At 38.4% G+C, this 23,093-nt stretch overlaps 1 protein-coding gene across 6 annotated transcripts in view; it reads right to left on the bottom strand.

Annotated features, from left to right (window-relative positions):
* LOC127789133 (uncharacterized) overlaps positions 1–21,249 on the bottom strand; it is an 87,339-nt gene extending 66,090 nt beyond the window's left edge. Inside the window, exons 1-9 of one of the 6 annotated variants that reach the window (XM_052317920.1) lie at positions 21,102–21,248; positions 20,647–20,956; positions 11,597–11,744; positions 11,342–11,492; positions 11,120–11,245; positions 10,950–11,030; positions 3,845–4,037; positions 3,488–3,758; positions 2,258–2,862 (exon numbers count right to left, since the gene is read on the bottom strand). In XM_052317920.1, coding sequence (XP_052173880.1) covers positions 2,603–2,862; positions 3,488–3,758; positions 3,845–4,037; positions 10,950–11,030; positions 11,120–11,245; positions 11,342–11,492; positions 11,597–11,744; positions 20,647–20,844 — 1,428 coding nt within the window. In that variant the 5' untranslated portion in view covers positions 20,845–20,956; positions 21,102–21,248 and the 3' untranslated portion in view covers positions 2,258–2,602. Of the gene's footprint in view, positions 1–2,257; positions 2,863–3,487; positions 3,759–3,844; positions 4,038–10,949; positions 11,031–11,119; positions 11,246–11,341; positions 11,493–11,596; positions 11,745–20,646; positions 20,957–21,064 lie in introns of those variants that run through there. The other 5 variants (XM_052317923.1, XM_052317921.1, XM_052317928.1 and 2 more) reach the window with 5 other exon arrangements.
* Positions 21,250–23,093: the final 1,844 nt, after the last annotated feature.

Raw genomic sequence — 23,093 nt, 5'->3', positions numbered from 1 at the left:
AGTCGTCTGAGTCTTTTGATCCTCCGGATTGCATGAGTGTCAAGGCTTTGATTTCAAGTTCAGGGCGCTCTTTGGTGGTAAAGAGATAACCCTCCTTTATAATTCTGGGTGAGATAGAGATCTAGCCCCCCGGGTCATGGTTGGTAGTGAAAAAGTAATCGAAAGAGCTCCTAATGGCTCTATATTGCCGAAATGGTAGATAATGATGAAGCCCATCAAATACTGCCATCCAAAGGGAGACAGCTAGGCTGGAACAAAGGTAAGATGTTGGAGTAAGGACATCACCCTCCCTCGGGAAGGTAGGCGAAAACCCCTATCGAATGCGCACTTATAGACGCAGAGGCGACCGGTGATGGGGTGGCATGCTCGTAGATGGCTGTTGAACTCCACCTCCCATTCTATGGGGATGTTGTATCTCTCCCGGAACTGTTGACACTCTGACTCGTTCATCCATTGGCAGGGAATGGAGGCGGACGGGTGGTTCTCCCACTTACCAAGCTCCACGCCGGTTGAGTTAAGTTTCCCCGACCTAGTAATCGCCATCGTAAAGAGATGGGAGAGGAAAAATGAAGAAGATACGGAGAGAAAGGGAATGCTCGATAGCGCAACAATAGACTAAAACTGAGGGGAGTCGGAAGAAGGAACGAATAGAAGAGTAAGAAATCCCTATTTAAACCATAGAGGTAGAAAGCCAAAGGGCAAGTAATGATGAGCATTAACTACCCAAATTTGGCGTGGCTCGAAAGACGAAAACGTTTGGACAACGCCTTGGGAAGGGATATTGACATCAAAGCAAATCGATACCTGTGCCCTCCAGGCACACGCAAGAGAAAAAGGTACCTCAGCTCTTCGGGCCCTGTAGACATCGACCCTCGGGAGGAAGAGGAGCTGAGCTTCGGAGACTTCAGCACTCCTAGAGCCATTCGAACCGAAACGCTCGAGGAGTGAGAGGGCAAGTGATGAGGGGAATACCCTCGGGTCCATAATTACTCAAATGCCCCGGACATGCAACCATTGACAGCAGTGCCACGTGTATGCTAAAGAGGTACTTCACTGACGTTATCTTGCTTGGGTCTAGGGGGGACACGTGGCAGATATGTATCACCACGCCAATTGGCCTGTTGCTCAGCAAGGATTCTCTGAGTTCTTCGGGATCAACCTTCCCGATGAGGATCATGGAGACAGGAGCTATCCCGAACTCTTCGGGGGCGGTTACAATTATGGAATCCTTATCAATAAGATTCCGAGAAGAGCGGGATAGAGATCCCGAGGATCTCTCCAGGATCCTTATCTCAGCGCGAGAATAAAAGAAAATGAGCGAGATGAGGCAAGGGATCGAACTTTTTGATTCTGAAGCATCGGGAATAATTTCGAAATTCTTGATCTGGTAATCTGACTTGATCGTCGGAGGTGAACCGGGGGAATGAGTCCCCGCCTCCATTACAGGTGTTTTGGCAAAGACGAAAGAGGGTGATCAGCCACCGCATCATCAAAAACTAACACAATATTTTTATGTGAAAAACAACCCCGGTGTGATCTGTGTTGTTTTAGAAAGAATTTAATTTTTTTTTTTTTTTAGTTTCAGCCATTGAGTATGGTGACTTCAATTAAGTTCAATATGCTATCCTCCCTTCTATTTTATTTTTATTTCATTTTATATTTCCACCCAATGGGGCTTAGAATTTTTTGTGATTGTAAAATTCTTTCTAATTTTCTTGGAATTTTTTGTTTTAGAGAGAATAACATATAACCAATTATTGTACGACTATTCCAGGTGATAAATACTAATATGTAAAAAGTATGATTTTTTTTTTGGGTAAACAATAAATTAAAAAAATATTATTTAAATACTCAATTTTAACACTTAAAATGATATTTACATTAATATATTATACATTTATATTGATATAAAACACAATATAATATACCAATGCATGAATGTCACTTCAATTGAGCGTACAAAATAAAATTATCGTAAATTATGATTTCCTATAATGGATGTGTAATCATACGAGTTAAAAAGAAGTAAATATGTGTAATAAAGTTACTGCAACATTTATTGAAAATAAGATGATCAGGCATAAGAATAGTTGCACATGTGAGATGAATACCCACAAACGTGGATACATATAAACCAAGTAGATGCAACACAGAGAGTTTCACCACATCTATTCTACAGTTGCCAATTGGAAGAGTCTTCATTTTCCATATAAGGTCCGGATGGTTTGGATGTAGAATTGATGCTTCAAAACTCACCTTTTAGGATCAATAGAACAAAATAAGTGCATTTCTGTATGTATCAAAATAATGTATATACATAGAAGTTTTGGGTCATGGAAGATGATGCCCAAAAAGCTTTGATTCTCTCAGCCATACCGCCTGAATATCCCAAATATGCAATCTACACAAGGAAAATGGAAAGCCCAAAGACGAGACAAAAACAAATCAAAGCACTTCTATTAAAAGAGTGTTACATGCAAAAAACTTATCATCTGAGGTAGAGGTAGAGGTAGAGGTAGAGGTAGGGGCAGAGCAGAGCAGCCTGGCATGATGAAATGATTCTTCTCACCAATGTATGTAACAGATGCTGCAGGACGGACATTCAGTTAGACCACACATGAACCAAGCCATGCCGGTTGCCGGTATAGATCTCATTTCGTTCTTCGTCATAGAAAAGTGCGGTAATATCTTCCAGTGCCTCTGCAACTGTGTTTCTCATCTGATCATAAGGGCGATGGGGCTTCTTTGACCTGCTGCTGCTACTACTACTGTTGCCCTCGTCGAGTTGCAGACTGCTATTTGCAGCATTAATTTTAGCCAGACATTTCCCTGTCATGATATTGCTGATATTGATGGAGCCAGCTGCATCGAGTAAGGAAAAACCGATTAAGAACTGAATAAACAAGAAGCATGAATCGAATAAATAAAGAAAGAAAAATCAAGAGTAAATGATAATAGGGCAGGCCGCCTTTTTATACTAGCAGTATAAAATGCAACAAATGGCAAAACTTTCCAACAGTTTTAAATGGCAAAACTAAAATGCATAAATTTCTGGAAAAAGAAAAAAAAAAAAAAGAGTCCGTGAGTATTGCGTAATCCACCTCGTTCCCAGGCTGAGAAACCACCAATGCATGATTCGTGTTCAGATTTTCCTAAAAATATCCTTCATAACCAGGCAAGCAAATTTGGCTCTGACAACTTGAATGAGAAAAAACAATTGGGAGGGTTTGGGCATGCAAGAAGATTTGGAGAAGTGCCAGCTTCAGCCATGAGGTGCCATGGCCTTAGGCTGCATATCTAAAATTTCCCTCAAAAAAATATTCCCAACAACCAGGTCAGGCAAATTTGCTTAAGACTTTTAAGTCCAAAACTCATGGAAAGGGAATTGGGTAAACAAGGGGCTCTGGACCATTGTTAGCTCTAAGCATGAGTTGCCACAGCAATCAGGTTCCATTTACTAATTAAAAAGCAAGTATATCGAAGTTACCATTTCCTTTACTCCAATGATCATCAGAATCAGCCTTGCAGTAAGAAATAATAAGATCCTGATCACTTGTAATATAGATGTTATTGGTATTGCAGTCCGGATTCCACAACAGGTGATCTTCAAATGAAGTGACAAGCTCCCCACAGAAGTTCCAAACAGCAACAGTTCGGTTTCTAAATGTCAGGAACAGTTGGTTCTCATAGAGAAAGATAAATGCAGATGGAGTCATGAACTCAGTCCTGCTAACTTCTTTAAGTTCAGCATTGCGAACCTGTGAAGAAGCACAGGCAGTTACATCGTGGATAGAGATGGATAAGACTGTTAGCAGGATGCCGAAAATAGCAAAGCTAACCATACATCTAGAATCTGGAGATTCTCATTCTCTTGCTTGATGAGAAGCTTTTCATTGAATTGTTCTATGAAGTCAACCTTCTTGTTGCGATGAAGTAAATGATTGAACTCTTTTAGGACTGTGCCATCTTCTATTGATAGTATCTTCAAAGGAACATGGCTTTGAGCTCTATTGAAAATCAGTAGCATGATACCTGGGCTGCTCAAATTTAGTAATGTGACAGGTTAGATTAACAGGCAGGAATTTTCGTCTACATTTTTGTTTCTTTCTTTCACCTTTTCTTTCCTTATGTTAATATTTTAATGAGAGCATTAATGAGAACAGAAAAAGGAATCCTTAAGGAAATGATAGCATCAGAGTCAGTTGAATAAGTATTGAGAATGAACAGAAACTAGCATTACTAAAAGATAATGGACTGCACTCATTGAAGTGGCATCATGTTGGTAATGCATAATAGGATTTATCAACCATACATCGCCTGAACTTCAATCATTTGGCCCCCTTGAACTTTAAAATTCGCCCAATGAGTCCCTAAACTTTCCAAAATTAGCTATGAGGCCCCCTCCCTAACTGCAACAAGTAAATTGACATTACATCACCTGAACTTTGGGTCTTTAGCCCAGACACAACCATGAAATTTTATGTTCTGCCAAATCAATACCTAAACTTTCCAAAAAGGCCACGACACCCCCCATACCCTATGAAAAAAATGAAGTTAGTTAAACTAATTTAAGTTAAAATTATCCCTTACATCTGTTTAAATTTTCCACTTCTTTTTCTTTTTTTGTAAATAAAGTTTAGCAAGTGTCTGAGCAAAATACCCAAAGTTCAGGTGGTACATAGTCAATTTACCCTACATAATACTGAGCTTACAGGCTTAAACCAAGAAACTATCAGCTCTAACAGATGGTGCATGAGCCAACAAGTAACCGCCTAAATCAATCTAACTACAAACAAAATGCATCATACTAACAAATAAGAATATGTTCTTACTGAGTTTAAGAACCTCTAACAAGTTTTAGGGTCTTACACTTAGCACAGCCCTTTTTTTTTTTTTTGGTGATGGTGTGGAAAGAAGTTGGACTTCACAAATCAAGGGATAATAAGGTCCTTGGAAGTACATACTTCATTTTGTGTGTGGTGCCCATGTCCAACATGTATTGGACAATGAATACTTGCCAAACACAACAAGATATGTGTGGTATCCTAAAGTAGCCGTAGCTTTGTAATCATTATATAAGTTGTGGCCAGCAGGCAACTCAAGCAGTTCTGTTGCAATAAAACATAAAGAGTAGTTTAATAAACACAGCTTTGAATCTTTATTTATTATTTATTTTATCCCGTTGTTCGGCATACATTTTTTGTAAAGGAGGGTTCTTTGGTCTCCAACATCCAATTCCCTTGCATGGCTCAGTTTCCTTTTTCAGCCTCCTATGCCCAGCCACTCACTCTTTCTGAGCTCAACAACATTTGTCAGTCTTCTCTACATTCAGCTAGAGTTTTGGATGTTTGTTTGCAATTTGTGAAGTTTTAGCGCTTGCATAACTAGAGATATCTGTGTCATACAAAGAAACTATAGGGAAGTTGACTAGTTGTACAACTGACCCCTCCTACCCTCAGAAGCAGATGCTGCCATGGATAACCTGGACTCAACAGAGGCTGTGGTAGGTTAAGCTTAGTTCATGTTGATTGGATTGGATTTGTTGGCATGTTTTAGGATGCTAGTCTTAGATAAGATGTTCATTCTACAAACATGTTAGCAGGATAGCAGTGAAGGTGATTGTCATGACCCAAGGACATAGTGGTAATTAGATAACAGATGAATTTTTTTTAATTGTATTGTAGTTGTAGCGGTTTGAACCTAAAAGACAACTGCCTTCATCTGTATTTGATTTGAATATTTGGCAGCTCTATTGGTGCCAAACCTTAGCTATTGGATCAATATATAAGGCTAATACAACCTAATTCAAAAAGAGGAGAATACTATTGAATGAAATCTGATTTCAATCTCTCTCAATTTCCCTCTCTTTCTCTCAGTTCTCCCTAATCTCTCTCACTATTTCTGTTCTTCCCCAATTCCCTCCCATTTCTTCTTATCTATCTTCCCCAATTCCTTCCGATTATCTCTTAAACCCTAGGTACATGACAAATTGGTATCAGAGCAGTTGTTCCACAGCTATCAATGTCCAACCTTTCTTGGCGTGAATTTTGAATCAACTCGACGATGATAGAGATAGATCAAAACAGAGCAATCGTTCCTTGACAGTTTTACTCTGTTAATTAATTTCTGACTAATATAGATTGTTGCTTTCCAACACAGTTGATTCTCAAAAACTTGTTTCCAACGCATGCAAGTAGATTATCGACAGACAAGCAAATCTTGTGCTAAGAATTCAGGTGATCGATTATCCAATAGATCTAGTGGAATTCCAACGAATGGAGGTTTAGGCGATAATCAGAGTGCAGATGTTGAGACGATAGATCCTATCAGCAAATTGAAGGTAATTCTCGACTAAGAGTCAAGAGATCCTAGCGCATCAGAGCAATGAGTCAGTGTAGCTAATTCCGAAGAGCCAGGTGATTTCTAGTGTTCCAGGCAAGTATACTTAGGCTGATAATCGAAGTAGATCCACGCGAGCTACGCGAATTTCTGACAATCCACATTCAAATTTTGCAGGCAAAACAGGAGGTGATTTTCAGCTGCGTTTTCCGACGCTCCTTGATGATTGTGAATTTTGGGTAATTTGGTTCTGAATTGAAAGGTGACACTGAAACTGGCAGATTCAGTGAAATGAGGTTTCAGAACTGGAGAATTATTGATCTGCCTCGATCGCAATCGGTGGCGAACAACTACAGTGAACAGAGAAGAAAATTCAAAGCAAGTTCCTAGCCAACGATCTCTCAAGCGATCAAACCACCAATGGCTAACGACACCCAAATGAAGCAACAAATGAAGTCTCAGTTGCAGCAAGTGACAACGATGGTGGCAGCAAGTGACAACGATGGTGGCGAAGATGCAGACTCGTATGGGATCCATGGAGGAGACGATTGGAATGGTGGTGGATAAGAAGCTGGACGATGTCGTAGATCGATTCTGTAGGGATATGTGCGATCGAATTCAAGAGGAGATGCGGGAGTAGAGCAACATGCTCCGTAAGCAAATGCAACAGTTCATGCTCATGTTCTCTAGCCAGAATCAAGTAAGGATCTCACCTGACTTTCCCCCTAAAGATAGGTTGGAACCAACCCTCCAGGGAATTGGAACCAACCACAAGGTGGCAGGATCCTCGGAGTTTGTGGTTGAACCGACCACTGTGGGAGAAAATGTGGTGGAGAAGAGACAAGACACAGGTGACCACCCACCAATCCATTTTTCCGGTGCCAAAACTACAATTGCCTCTATTTGATGGGCAAAAGCCTAGATCTTGGCTGAGGCGGTGCAAGCAATTGTTTAACATCCATCAAGTGCTCGATAACCAAAGGGTTACCCTGGCATCTACCTATCCAAACGATCTCGGAGATGTGTGGTTCCAGGGATGGTCCAAAGTTAGGGATGGTTGCAATTGGGATGAATTTGTTAAACATTTGTGTAAGGGGTTAGGAGACCGTGGCATAATGGATGTAGTAAAGGAATTTAATACGTTGAAACAAGATGGGACAGTACAAGAATATCAACTCAAATTTGAGGAGTTGAAATCACTCATGCTGAGCTGTAACCCCCACATGACCAAGGAATATTTCGTCTCAAGCTTCATCATTGGCTTGAGGCCTACAATGAAGATGTTAAGCCTAAGACAGTGCAGGAAGTAGCTAGGGGTGCTTCACTGCATGTGGAAGCCTTTATGACGAAACACTAGCTCCTAATCGAAATTCATCCTACAAACAATTCACAACTAGAAGGAAATCCAAGTCATAGGGTTTATGGTAACCTTAATTCAGCCAAGTCTCTTTTGATGGAACAAAGGAGACAAGCAAGGTTGTGCTACCAATGGGGAGAATGGTTTAACCCAGGTCACAAGTGTAGGAAACAATTACTACATATGGAAGGATTGGGAGATGGAAAAGAAGAAGAAGAGCAAGTCGGGATTGGGTGAAGAAACGGGACCAATTGTAGGAAGTTCTTGGAGACAAGAACCAACTGCCTTCAGTTATACTTGATTTAAATATTTGGCAGCCCAACAAGTCCAAGGTGATGATGGTAAGATCGAGAAAGTATAAAACTATCATAGGTTTTGACCCAAGATTGATAGATTTAAAGAGAGGTCCAAACCCACTTACAAGAAGCCCAATAAGAAGATGGCTCAAGTAAGTTTATCTTGTTTTTGAGAAAAGCGGGCTTGGCCCCATTGCTGGAGGACTTGGTCGTCACCACTCAAATCTAGGTTTGTTTCTCCCCTTTTTTCCCTCACCCTCATCTCATCTCTTCCGGATACCTAGGGAGCTTATCCTCATCTTTGTGAGAGGCTATCTGGTTCTTCGAAGGTTATATACATATATTGTGTTTATGAGGGTGGTTTTTTGAACAGGCGAGAAAATAGAGAGAGTGAGTGAGAGATAGCTGGAGAGGAGAAATCGAGTGGCTGTTGGTGCTCATTCTTGGCTTGGGGTTATTTTCTTTCGATTTGGGCAGATTCGAGTTCAATCAAAGGCTAGTTTTGGGTTTTCCTTGGGACCGATTCTTGGCTTACCTTAGTGGGTTTGGGACCAATCAATCTAAGCCTTGAAGCCCCACCTTCATCTCCTCCATTACCGGTGATTCATCAGAGCACAACATGGAGTTATTTTACATTGTTTTCGATTTATCATTTTGGTTTTAACTCACTGTTTTGTGTTCTTTCTTCGATCTAATTTCGTGGTTTGTGGATTTTGCGAGGGTGACTGTATAATTGAGATCTTTAGTCAATTTATTAATAGAAAGGAGATTGAATTTAAGACGTGGAATATGGAGTAGAAAACAATGTTAATCCAAGTAGAAAAATAGTGCCTCGACTAGCCACACCAGTTACATTCCCATCAACAATTGCAACTTTAATATTCTCAGCACAATTTTCGTAAGTGGAAAAGAATTTGGATAAGCCTATCATATGATTCAAAGCCCCAAGTCTCTACAATCCAATAGTTGCTAGAATGTGGTTGACATAATAAAGTGGATTGAGTGTTACCTCTATGAGCAACTGTGGTTGTACTAGTTTGAAGGGCAAGTTCAGTTTCCTTAGGCTTTTTTGGACTTGTTCAATAGCTGTCGTAAAATTTCCATCTATTCCACTATAAATATAGTATCTAGTTTTCCAAAGATGATGGCTAAGTCAGTTGTATATGACGACTTCTATTGTTCTCGTTGGCTTCTTGGCTTCCAATTTATAGGTTTACCATGAAGTTTCTAGCATGTGTCCCTCGTATGATGAGGTTTATTGCAATGATCACACTAAAGTTTATCTTTAAGTTTCTAATCCTTTGAATGAGATGTATTACGATGGACTGTCAAGGCTAAATTTTGGAATCCCAAATCAGAGGGTGGGTTTGAAAAGCTATTGAGCATTACTTGTTGCAACTCTCCGCGCGTCTGATCTCAGCAAAGGCCTCTTTGATGGAAGGAAAAGGTTTGGTACCAAGGAAACGACCACAACTTCATCTAGATCTTTGTTGAGGCCATGGAGGAAATCGAATACCCCTTCCTTCTCCAACATTTTAGTGTACTTAATACTATCCTCAGTACAATGCCAACTAATATCATAAAAAAGATGTATCTCCTACCAAAGTTCAATTAAAACATTATAATATTTGATGATCGAAATGTTACCTTGTCTAGTAGTTCGAAGGGCAAAACGGATTTCAAAACACTAGGTTGTGTTTTTGAGATCTGAGTAAATTTCTTGCACAACATTCCAAATCTCCTTTGCAGTTCTGTAGAAGAGACAGGTTCGTCCTATCTTAGGCTCCATAGAATTAATGAGCCATGCCATGACTATAGAGTTTTGGACAACCCAAGTTGAATAGTTAGCAACAATTGAAGGTGGCATAGGATAACACCCGTCAAATATACAACTTTGCCCTTTCCCTTCATAACAAGCAACACAAATTGGAACCATTCACAAAAGTTGGTTCTGTTGAGTTTGTGTTGGCTGTTGGGGTGATTTAATGAGAATCTAAAGTAGTAGAAATAATAGGAGAAATGGAAGAGTCAGCCGAAGAAGAGTTAGTTTCTACCATAAAGAACTGATATTGTAGTTCGAAAAAGGATTGATGAGTTGAATGTCAGACTAGCGTCGAGTCTACCTCTAATACCATGAAGAAATAATTTTGAAAGAAATTACTTGATTTCTTACCTCCAGCAATTAGGTGTACAATACATATATACAAGAGATCTTTCTATCTTAGGATATACAAAAATAGGAAACTACCAAATACAAGAATAAGAAACTTAGGATTTAGGAAACTAACAAAAAACTAAAAAAAAAAGTTGACCTAAGATAATTCCTTTGATTACTCATTTAATTTGGGGATTTAATCTTTTAAATCATTCTCTCTAAATCAGGGATTGATTTCCGGATTCCAACAGGCTACATGTTAAGAAATCATTTAAGGATATTAACAAAATTTAAATGGAAAATCATTCAAGAAATCATTATGCTACCGCGAGAAAACCATTATTATCGCAAGCCTTAATCGCAATAGGTCAGCCAAATAGAGACTCAAAAGAAATTAATTGTTTATCCACCAGAATACTTTAAATGGAATGGCTCTTCCTATTTCCATAGTTCAACCATAAAAAAAATAAAAAATAAAAAAACTGTTGTTATTACATGTCAGTGTCTCATCACATTACGTGGAGTTATTCGCACTCCGAATTTCTTATTTTATTGTCCTTTTAACATTATGTGGAGTATATGCACTCTGAATTTCTTATTTTATTGTCCTTTTAATTTTTGGATTGGGTCTGGTCACAATTTACTCTCACCAAGTTTGCTGTCATGAAAGAAATATTTGTGTGGGTACTGAATGAAAAAAGTGTTGCAGTGTCAATATGGCAAATATAAGAAACAATATCGTGTGTTTGAGAGAGAGAGAGAGAGAGAGAGAGGGGGGGGGGGGGGGGTGAGGACAGATTACCTGATCTTGATTTCTTGTATATGTTTGTCTGATATAGAGTACAACATTGTATAGTTTTTTAGGTCAAACACCTTGTATATACTGACAAAAACAACCAAAAATAATGTTACAAGCATATTAGGCAGTTAATTTACACTAACTGAGACAATACAAGGGTAAAAAAACTATACCTATCCTGTGCAGAATATGTAAGCACCTTTCCGTTAACATCATCAAATTCCACAAAACCAGGCCACTTCAAAGACTCAGATTCAAAGAGAGGGAACCCTGAATCTGGTTTACCCCTCTGTATATATCTGAAAAGAATTAAATGGAAGTAACTTTATATAATATGCAGATCACATGCTATTGAAAATAATCAGTCAAAAACAACAGAGACAAGGTCAACGCACTCAATCCTCGTGGATCTGCATTTCAATGAGCTAAAATTATCTGACGCATAAACTGAAACTGTTATGAGTGAGTCGTTATTCTTGTTGTAAAACAAGCTTCGAATGACTTCATCAGGACTAACATTCAAGAAACATATCCTCCGGCTTGTCACTGCATTCATAATGTCAGCAAATATCATGTTAAAGAAACAATTTCAACCTCGAGGGGCAAAAACATGAAAGAAAATCCATCAAAAGGCATAGAGGTGCTACTACCTCTACTAAAGGCTGCACAAACACCAGAATGCGCAAGAGCAAAGACAATATCATGTGCTGCAACTATCTCAATAACTTTTGTCCTCTTCATCAAGAAAGGCAGAACTAGTGAACAATGGCCCTTCGGATCATGAGTATCATATTCCACCTGACAAAAATATGAATGGAAATGTTAAAGCTGAAAAGCACATGGAATCGGATACATTTTAAGCATGTAAAAGATCAGGATGGGGATGGGGCCAACCACATGTTCATTTTTATATTAATGAATGGAGAAGGAAACTGTTTATCAAAAATCCTAACTTTTCTGCTCAATGCTATTCCATTAATGTAACGGTGGTTAACGTGGCCTTCACTTCTCAAATCTTAAAGACATTTTAAACAATAACAAGTGCAAAAAAGTCATGCACCATATAACTCCAGAAAATCACATCTTCTACTGCTAAATAATGATGGTGTGGCAGCAGACAATCAACCTATCAAAAAAATAAAAAAAGAAAGAAAAATCCAAGAATAGTTGCACAAGCAACTTAGCTATTTGTGTAAAAATCTTCCCAAAAGAGGTAAAAGTTTATCTACACTATTATAAAAGACAAGGAGTTAATTTTTAGCATTACAAAAGCCATGCCATGCATTCCTATTCCTGAACTACCTGCATAACAGACAATTATTAAAAAGTTAATATTATTACTTGAGACAGGCAAATTATTACACACTTCATCCATAAACATATCCAGTCACAAGCAATGTTAGATGCTGGCAGAGCAAGCAGATTTTGTTTTCAGAAGAGGAAAAGAACAAAAAAAGAAAAAGGAAAGGAAGACAAAAATGAATATTGATTGACAGAGTTCTGGCTGGATGGCTTTCCATATCAAATGCTACACAATTTAAGGATCAATTTCCCTCTTTATCTTTCACATATCTTCTGCAAATAAATGGTTTAAATGGAATGTTACACCAAGTCACAATGAAGTAACTTTATTATTTGTTTTCCCTTTATACGCAAAGCAAACAAGTATTAACAACAATTACAAGTGTTGGGTTTTTGCATGGAAGATTAGCTCTAGAAGTTGAAGAGAAGAACCTGTTTAGAATGAAGATATTTTTCTGACTGTTTTTTATACTAAGTTAGATTACATAACTTAGTTATTTTATTATGGGGGGTATGTTGGTCTTTTGTAGAGGCTAAGTTTTTTAAATCCCTTGTAATTGCCGCCTCCCTATAGTTTATAAATAGGAGGCGAGTGCTAGCAATCGGATATAACATCTCAATTATTCTAATTGTTCTCTAGATGCAAGTGATGCTATCAAGATAGTGAGAGAGAGAGGGAAAAGCTTTGAGATAAAATTAGTCTTTGTATTCTCTTAAGAGTGCAGCAAACTTGTGTGAGGGAGAGAAAGGAGGTTCTTGTATCTTGTTTCAACTGGTTTCTAGTGCATTTATTCTCGGATAGAAGGCTGGATGTAGGATTGCTTTAAAGCAATCCGAACCAAGATAATTCTTTGTCTCTTTGATGGTTTGATTGTTCTAATCCTTCATTTACTTTCTGCTTTACAATTGCTGTAAATATATTCTGTTATTATCTTGATTTTCGGGTGAGGAGTGTTGAGATATTGGCAAATCTAAGTCTTGAATAAGTTTCTAAGAGCTCATAATATTAACAACAAGCATTGATCCCACTAGATGGGGTCCAGTACATGAATTGTAGCTCTCGAACCATCTCCATTCATGGTCATATCCTTTATAAGGCTATTATATCCCATATCATGTTGAAGGGTTTTCATCAAGTTTTTTTGATGTTCCTATAGTTTTTTCTTTTTTCACCTGTCATGTACATAGGGTTTGCCTAAGGTTTTGATAGGAAATTGGAAGAAATCGAGGCGGAATCAGACTGAAAGGGAGGGAAACACAGCAAGAATTGGGGGAGGATTATAGATAAATGAGAGATCGGGAGAGAATTAAGCAGGAAATTGAGAGAAAATTGATGAGAGGGAAATGCATGAATTCAATTATCATTCAAAACATATCCTACAAATAGTCTTCAGTAGCTTTATATAGCTACCCTATAAAAATAACAAACTAACAAAAAAAAAAATACAACTAGAGGAAACTACAAGTAAAATGTAAAATAGACTAATTATTGTTTTAGCCCTAGTAAACCCTTGGGTCTTGGACATTTCCCCCCACCTTAAAACATTTCTTGTCCCCAAGAAATGCCAAACCTCTATAGCTTCCAATATGCTTTTTCCTTCTCTTCCACAGCTTGGATGGAGAAATTTTGAAAAACCTCTATATGCACAACAAATTTGCAATAGCTCTCATGTACACCTCGACTGAAACACAACCAAAATCAATCTCTCCATTGGTTAAAGTGAGCAACTGAAACCTGCAGATTGTTGTTCTCACCAACTTTCCCCATCACAACTCCTTCGATGTGGGCCAATTTGAATCCAAAGGATTGGCTAACTGTGACCACAACTTCCTTTGATATTTCATCACCATCTAGTGAAATTAAGGATGTCGTAGACACATCTTTAACTGCAATTAATGTGTCCTAGACAGGTCAACTGTCATTCTCTATTGCAAAAAAATCTGCAATAACCTCTAGATGCTGCAATTGAGAAATGTAGACTCACTTCGAAAACCCAGACAATAGTTATCTGTGAGCATCAAAATTAGGAATTGTGTCATGACCCTAGGGTTTAGCTAGGGTTTAGGAAAGAATTTGGATAAGAATTAAGAGGAAGGAAGAGCAAAAGGGGAGGGAAAGGAAGAACAGAACAGAATTGAGGGAGAGAGAGAGAAAAGCTGTGGGAGAGTATTGAGAGAGGGAATTGAGATTCAAATCATTCATTGAGCCCTTTCTCTAACTACTCAAGCCTATTTATAGGCTTACAATTGAAGATGCTAACAACAACATAAAATGCAACTAATGCAACTAATAAGGAAAACATATGACATGTATTGCTAATATATCCTTGGGGTTCCTTGGGGTCATGACAATCCCCACCCCTTCAAACAATTCTTGTCCCCAAGAATTGATAGTTGTTGACCCCATTCCTCAGCCGATTCCAGCCTTAGCAATCTGGTTTCTTCTTCGCCTTTTCTTGTGCTTATCTCGTATCTTCTTTTTCTTTTGATTTTTCGTGTCTTTTTCTTCAAAAACATTAGTACTATGACTTGCTGCAACAGCAAGTCCAGCCATCCCCCTCATCCTGATTTCCATTGAGAATGCTTCCAATTGATCCGTTATAGCTACAACCATATCGTTTCCAATCATAGAAAGGAATTCCAACTTCGTTGCAAGCCAAAATCTGAATCAGCATTGCAGCTCTCCAACTAAAAGAGGAATAAACAAAACAACAAGAATTTTGTTCCCCTCAACAAAAATTTCTTCCAAGCACAAGCAGCCTTCGTTAATCTCTAACCAACCTTGAATTGTACTCCAATGGCCATTAACTTTAATTAAAGCACCCTTTGAAGAAACAGCAAGACTATCACTCACAGCGGCTGCAGGATTGTGCAAGTCCTCAACCTTCTGCTTCTTCCTTTGGTTCAAGTCCTCGTTACGTGGCTGTCTTTCATCATTGGCATGGAACCTATCAGCAGCGTCATCCTCATATTCTGAAGTTACTCCATCAGTTTCCTGCAAATATAAGCTGTAATTTTTGCTAATATCCATGTTCAATCTCTCTTTATTGTTGGAGTTTTTAGTTTTAATTGGCCGGTCCAGCTCCAAATTTTCCTTAGATTCCTGCTGGTCATAATTTGCAGTCTTAGAAGCTCCCTCAATCAGTTGGTTGCCCTTAATATAATTGTTAGGCTGCAACTCTTGCTTTCTAAAAATGGCTTCCAAGGCGAGTTCCTGTAGCCTTGCTCTCTCGACTGCCTCTTTCACAGTTGTCGGCATCATCATCCTGACCATTGACCTCAATTTGTCCTTCAAGCCACTAACAAATCTTGAGACAAAATAGTGCTCAATCAGAGCTGGTTGATCACTCCACAATAGAGACCTTAACTCTTCAAATCTATCCCAATAATCTGTCACCGATCCTTCCTGACTTAATTTGTTGAACTCCTCAGTCACCTTAATCATGTTCTTCTTCATCCCAAATTGGCCATGTAAATTTCCAGTAAGATTAGTCCACCTAATCTCCCCTTCCCTAGACATTGGAGTATGATTGGAAGTGTGGGAAGATGAACATCTTACTTGAATTTCCGATTTCAAGGCTTGTAGTTCCCTTGCCTCTTGCAAGCCATAGGTCATAGGAAGGGTGCCATGTTTGGGCAAACTTGGATCAGCAACCCGGGAAGGAAAATCTGGTGACAGCATATTGAACATATTGTTGATCCGCTGGACATGTTGCTCCATCATATTCTGATGCCTCTCCAAATCTCTCTGCACTCTTTCTTGAGAGGCAGCTAGTCCCCAACGCATGTTTGCTTTGTTGGCTGTATTATCCTCCCCGCTGTGGATCATTGCCTTCTGCGTGACCTTATATTCCCCAGTTTCAGAATTCCACAGCTTAAAATGATCAACAGCCTCATAAAATTGATTTTCCATAGGTTATGGTTCTGTACAATCTTCCTTAATCTCTAATTCAGACCAATCTCCAAAATTCAGCTGTTGCTGCTGCCTTCGATAATCACTTGATCTTAGTCGCCACCAAGAACAATCTTCAGGTCCGATTCTTCTTCGTTGAACTTCTTGAATTTGCCGAAATTTCAAGAATCACTGCCCAATCCATTTCGTCACCTGCGGTGGTTTGACCATCCCAATTCCAAGCCGCAAAGCTTGAGTAACGATGCAATAGCTAAGAATCAGTTGCTACAATTCCGCCTTCTAATAATCTGCTTCGCCTACTATTTCCGAACCCGACTGCTCCTGCCTTTCACCTCAATCACATGCAATGGGTTTGCTGAAATCAAACTGATTTAAGGCTAGCCCCAGCAGAGTCGGAATCGTTCGGCCACCGTGCATGGAGATACAAAATGTCGAACAAGACTAGCAGGAACGAGTCCCAAAATGATGCCAATCTCTGTAAAAACTTACTGTATATCGTCAAAATTCACTGCTCAACTCCCAAACCTACTACCAAGGATTGTGGCGCCTTCACTACTCACCGGATCTAAGTAATTCTTGATCGCCAGCCAATCACCGTCCACTATCTCGCTTCTGAAGCAACTTCCGCTGCGTAACTCTTCTTCCTATCAAGTCTGAGTTTGTCACTGAAATCAATTGCATATGGCCACGCATGTAGATCCGATCCTCCCGTTCTGTATCAAATTCATTGCGGCTCAGCTTCCTATTCTTCCGAATTCAGTACCTCTAATCCGCAATTGAATTGCCGATCAGAGCCTACAATTCGCAAGAACTTGTTTCTCACAGTCGCCCTCCTGCTTTGCGTCCGTAGCCAAAACAGCCTTCAATTTCCGAACCTAATGCTACGGTTTTGCCGATTATCAAACTCGCTTGCGTCTTCTTGTCATCACTACAAATTCAAGACCGCTGGACTTACTTCCACGCCGTGCCTTAACCACTCGCCAATCATCAGGATCCGTGATCACTGAAATTTCACTTATCTCTGCCTTGGCTCACAATCACTAAAATCTGCTTCACTTAGATCCATCGAGATTTGGATCCGCTTCGCCTCCAATTTTGGACTTGATTAACTCAATCAAGTCAGCCGAAAATTTCCCCAGACTGAACCGCACTCTGATGTTCAGCAATCGTTAATTCCTCTTACACTTCACCCTAGTTTCGTCACTGGGACTCATGAAGCAACCTAGAGAAGATTCTGCAACCTAGAGCAAATTCTGCCACTAGGAAAGTCAAAATTGAGGAATCAGCCAAAAATTGATCATAGAGAAACCGTAGAGAATTGTCATGGTTAGGGAGTTTGTCGGAATTACAATTGGAACAGCGTGGCCTGCTCATCTTCAATTCCAAACAAAATTACCAACATTCTTAGACGAGAAACAATCCTCTTGCTTCTCCTTTGAAATTTGATCCGAGAGACGCTTGCTCGTTCCGAATCTGCTACTGGAGGTTGTTGTTAGAATTCAACGGTAAATCACCCCGAACAATCGAAATTGAACAAGTACAAGAAACCTAAAGCTAAGGAACTGCTATAGAAGTGATAGCAGCGAAATCGACGATAAAAAACCTGCTAGTCTGCCTAGCCTTCACATTTCGGATAAGAATTGCCAAAGTTCTGATCCCAAATTGTCATGTACCTAGGGTTTGCCTAGGGTTTTGATAGGAAATTGGAAGAAATCGAGGGGGAATCAAACTGAAAGGGAGGGAAATATAGCAAGAATTGGGGGAGGATTACAGAGAAATCAGAAAGATCGAGAGAGAATTCAAAGGGAAATTGATAGAGAATTGATATGGAGGAAATGGTTGAATTCAATTATCATTAAAAATATATCCTACAAACAGTCTTCAGTAGCTTTGTATAGCTACTCTACAAAAATAACAACCCAACAGAAAAATACTAGAGGAAAATATAAGTAAAATGTAAAATAGGCTAATTACTGTTTTAGCCCTAATAAGCCCTTCGAGTCCTGACATCACTTTTTACTACAAACTTCTTTCGTTCCATCCACTCATATCGTAGATGTGTACACTAGTCTTCTTCTTACACGTCCAAACCATATTAATCCCGTCTCGCCATCTTATATTCAATAGGCATCATTGCAACTTTATTACGTACAATCTCACTTTTAATTCTACCTTGCCTTCTCTCCCCCCCCCCCCCCCCCTCTTTGGTTGTAGTCATGCATCCATTGTAACATTGTCATTGCAAACAAATACTAAATTCAACAAAAACAATGTCCGCCTTCTCAGCAAAACCGATAGTCTGCTCATCCTTACATTTTTCCCACAAAGTTTTGTTTTAGGTCATGGTATAGTTATGAGTACAATAATGAGGTATGTCCCTTCTTATTTTTGTGATTGAGAGGGGTAAGCTTAGTTTGCATGCTACTTGAAAAACTACAATGTATAGTAAATGAAAACAAACTATAAATAAATGCTCCATAATCCATTATGTTCACAATTAAGAACTAAGTAATAGTGTAATACTTTACATTTCCAAAATAAAAATTAGATCACAAAAGAGACAATGCAACAACTGCAACACCAACTTCAACTTCTAGTTCAAAGCTAGCTTTGGTTGAAAAGGTCAATTAGATAGCACCAACGAGGAAGATGATAACTATAACTCCAAAGATGAAGAAGACTTTCTTAATCTAGATAAATCATTGAAAATGAATTAAAAGAGCATCTTTTATTATCTTTTAGCAGTGTTTGAAAATGCAGCCTAGGCAGCCGCCTAGGCATTAGGTGGCCACTGGCCGCCGCGATTAAGGGTTGCTCGGCACCCCTAGGCGCCGGACTCGATTAATCAGGCCACAACGATGCCTAACTGCCTGGGTCACACGCGGCCTGGGCTGCCTAGGTCGTGCGCAACTTGGGTCGACCTATTTCCCCTTTCCCTTTCTCTCTCTGGTCGTTCGTCGAGGGTCGTTTCTTTGTCTCTGTCTCGCTGCCACTGCCGATCTCATCTCTTGGTCGTTCATTGCCACCACCGATCTCATCTATTGGTCGTTTTCTCTCGTCACCGCCGATCTCATCTCTTGGTCGTTCTCTCTCGTCGTCGTCGATCTCATCTATTGGTCATCCTCTCTCGTCGTCGATCTCGTCTTCCTCCAGTATGTATCCATCTTCCTCTGCTTTCGATAAAAAAGTAAAAAACATTGCTCCTTGCTGCAGCAAGCAGCAACGCAAGCTTGCTGCAACAAGCAGCAATGTTCCCTAACGAGCAACGAGCAACCTTTTTCCTAGGCGCTAGCCCCAACCTAGCACCCGACTAGCGCCTAGCGCATTTTAGAATATTGTCTTTTAGCATGAATTTTTGTCTTGATAGCATTATCTAGTAATTAATGTAGCTATTGTATTATCTCTTTATTTTTTTCTAATTTTGCACTTTGTTTCGATTGGGCATGCACGGTGTTGTAGCAAGTGAGCTTAAGCGCAAATAAAGTGCAAAGCGTAGTTCTAGTGTTTTTTTCTTTTTTCCTTGCCTCTATTCCTCCCTCATTCTCACTCTAGATATTTTTTATTGAGTTGAGATGGCACAACAGCCTCAAAGACAACACAACGATACCAATCACTATGACATCTGTCTCTACCATTCTCTTTAATTTGGATCTCCAATCTAGGCGAATTGGGGCACATTCTATGGTGTTCCAAGATGCCAAAGCACCACTTTCTAGCGCGTAGGAATTGGAATGCAGTTTTCCCTCGGGAGGAGCTTGTAACTATTATCTCTTTATTTTTTCTAATATTTGCACTTTTTTCCGATTGAGCACATGCTTGCTCTTCGCACTTAAGCTCTAGGGGGACTTTGCACTTGAGTGCACTTAACACCTTTAAAAACACTAGAATAAGGGTCTTTAAAAATTCACACATGCTAAAGGGACAATGATATAGCATGTTATATTGAATATGTCTATCTTGGGAACCAAAATAAAAGGATTTTGACCAACTATTTAGTTTGTTGAATGAAATTATTAGCATTAAAAAGTGCAAGGGATTGAAGCACTAAAAGGAGGTACAACCTTTACCTGCCAACAAGCACTTCAGATTGGTTCCTTCTTTTAAAATGTTAAAACCAAAAATAAGTTAGTTCAGCAATGGATCTTCAATCTGTGGACCTTGCGAAAATATAATTTTTCTCATTCTTGCAAACAAGTGTTACCACATTAGTTTAAGCATATCAATGTCCAATTGTTACTTCCAGTAAGTAAACTGGGTAGTCCAAATCCAACATGCACCCATCCTTACCAGAAGAATGGAGACTGATTCCATGTTTTAAACCTTGGAGGCCGTCTTAAAAAGCAATATAAATTAAATCTAAGCGATGTTTCGATTCCACAACACTTCTCATACCAAGTCCTAAAAACGGAAATAGCACACCGAGAAAAGGAAGAGCAAGCAGCGCGGAAAGATAAATCAGAAAGGGAAAGGGAAAATGAAACGAACCGTCAAATGCATGTTGCGAAACCTCTCCTGACCATTGGTCATGGAAAAGCAACGGTGACGCTTAGAAGAAATCTCTCTCCTCTGAAGCTTCTTCACGCTGTTCATCAATCCATCAGTTCCTCGAGGCCGCTTATTCGCCAAGACTCGCCTCCTCAACCCACCGCGTGGGCTGGCCGATATCCTCCTCCCCACTTCCATCTCTCTCCCAAACCCAAGCAAGATAGATCAAACTCTCAGCAAATTTTCCCCCTCAAAACACACATCATCTTCCTCTTCCACAAACTTTTCTTCCTAATTCAGCCCTAACCAGCTGGGAAAAAAAAACCCTAATTCAGTCACAGCAATCTCAAGCTTCAATAAATCTTCCCCTATACATACACACACACACACACACACACACACACATATATATATATACCACACTGATATAGAAGAGCAAGAGAAACAGTATGTACGCAGATATGAGAAAACTACAGATTGATGAGTTGAGATTCTTCAGAGCTACGAAAGAATAGCAATAGAAGGTCGGATCGTTCTCACTACAGAGACGAGAGTTTTCCGAAACCCTAATATATATATATATATATGACAGACACTCTATATCTAGTCGTTTTGAGTTTTATTTCTAGATTATTATTACGCAGTAACTAAGTCAGCCTTTCTTTCACCGTTTCAATATTTTTATATTTTTCAATTAAAATTTATGTTTGAAATATTATGTAATAAGTCTGAATTTTATTACCTAAAGCTTTTCCTTTTTTTATAAAACTGAAAATAAAAAATAAATTATATTAAATTCCAAAATATATGATAATTAATGATAAAATATACTCAGCAAAGGAAATAATTGAATTTTTTTTTGTTATGATTCCGTTTCTTTAGCTTTTCTCCATTTTTTTAAAAATATTTTTTATTTTATTTATTCACCTTACAACAACATATATTGATTTTTTTTCTATTTATTACGTAATCATCTTAACCTGGTGTATCTCATTTTAGATAAATGCCAATATGGTTAATTATATTTTTAATTTTATTCTTTCGTATTTAGTCATATTTTAATTATAATATGTTAATTATTATAAAATTCATATTCTACACATGTTTATAATTTATTATCAAACATTTCAATAAACTTAACATAAATTCTATCGTACTTTTCAATTTATGTTCAATATATAATAACTTAAAATATGAATAAAGACAAACATATATATATGTATGTATGTATGTACGATCAATATAATATAAAATTAAAAAAAAACAATTCTCAAACATAAGTACAAACATAAACACATCTTAAACTTTATTTCTACCCATGCATTTTCCATGTGCAAAAGAATCCAACATTGATGAGTTAGACTAGGGATATCATTCGAAAAAATCGATAAAGCTAAAGCATATACATCACTCTTAGGTATCTAAGTCACATCCAATGCAAGTCATTCTTGCCACTTAACTAAATAGCAATGAAAATACTATGTGAAGGAATGACAATCTCATCATCCAAATTTATGGAAACTAGAAAATCTATGGAAAGGCCATGATGCAAAATAAAAAGCTCAAAGATGCTTCAAACAAGGTGTCAAGTCTTCCACATTAAAGACATAAATGATACCCATATGATTAGACAGATCTAATAAATATATATTAAGACCAAGCTTTTGAATAATAGGGAATGAGTCAATGGCATAAGCATGTAATTTCTTAAAAGAATGTTATGATAATGCTTTGGACGGATTCAAACATTTCGTTGTCACCTACATTAAAGTCTTTATCCCTATGATGTACATCATTAGCAAGCTTATAATCAGCATTGGTTATTCCAAGCTTACGCATAATCTCAACATACAAATCTAAAATGTGTTAAGCAAAAGATTTAGTTGGCTAAAAAATATGAGTATTAGGTGGAACTGTCATAAGGTCAATGAGGCCATAGGGCTTATAACCATATATAAACTCAAAGAGACTAATAGCAATAGATCTATGGATAATATGATTACAAGTAAACTCAATGGTTGGAAGCACAAAATCCTAAACTCCTAATTTTTATCTTATAATGCGCCTAAGAAAATCACCCAAACTACTGTTAATAACTTTTGTCTTATTGCTGGTAGTTGAAATGCAAAAGAAAACAAAAGTTCAATACCACAAATCTTGCAAAGGGTTTTCTAGAAATTACTCATGAACTTAACATACATGTTTGATACAATTGAACTAGGTAAACCATGCAACTTTGCAACCTCCCTAATGAACAACTTAGTAATATGTGAAGCATCAACACACTTGCTATGCGGAAGAAAATGTGTCATTTTAGAGAACCTATCAACAAAAACAAAGATAGAATTGTGATCTCTAAACAAAGATAGAATTGCAGCCTTTTAACCCTAAACAAAGATAGAATTGTGGCCCCTACATATTCTTAGAAAACTTAAGACAAAACCCAT

The sequence above is a fragment of the Diospyros lotus genome, chromosome 13 (assembly GCF_014633365.1).
Source record: "Diospyros lotus cultivar Yz01 chromosome 13, ASM1463336v1, whole genome shotgun sequence".
Classification (NCBI taxonomy): domain Eukaryota; kingdom Viridiplantae; phylum Streptophyta; class Magnoliopsida; order Ericales; family Ebenaceae; genus Diospyros; species Diospyros lotus.
The sequence above is the reverse complement of the archived record's forward strand: the minus strand, read 5'-3'. Positions and strand labels throughout refer to the sequence as shown.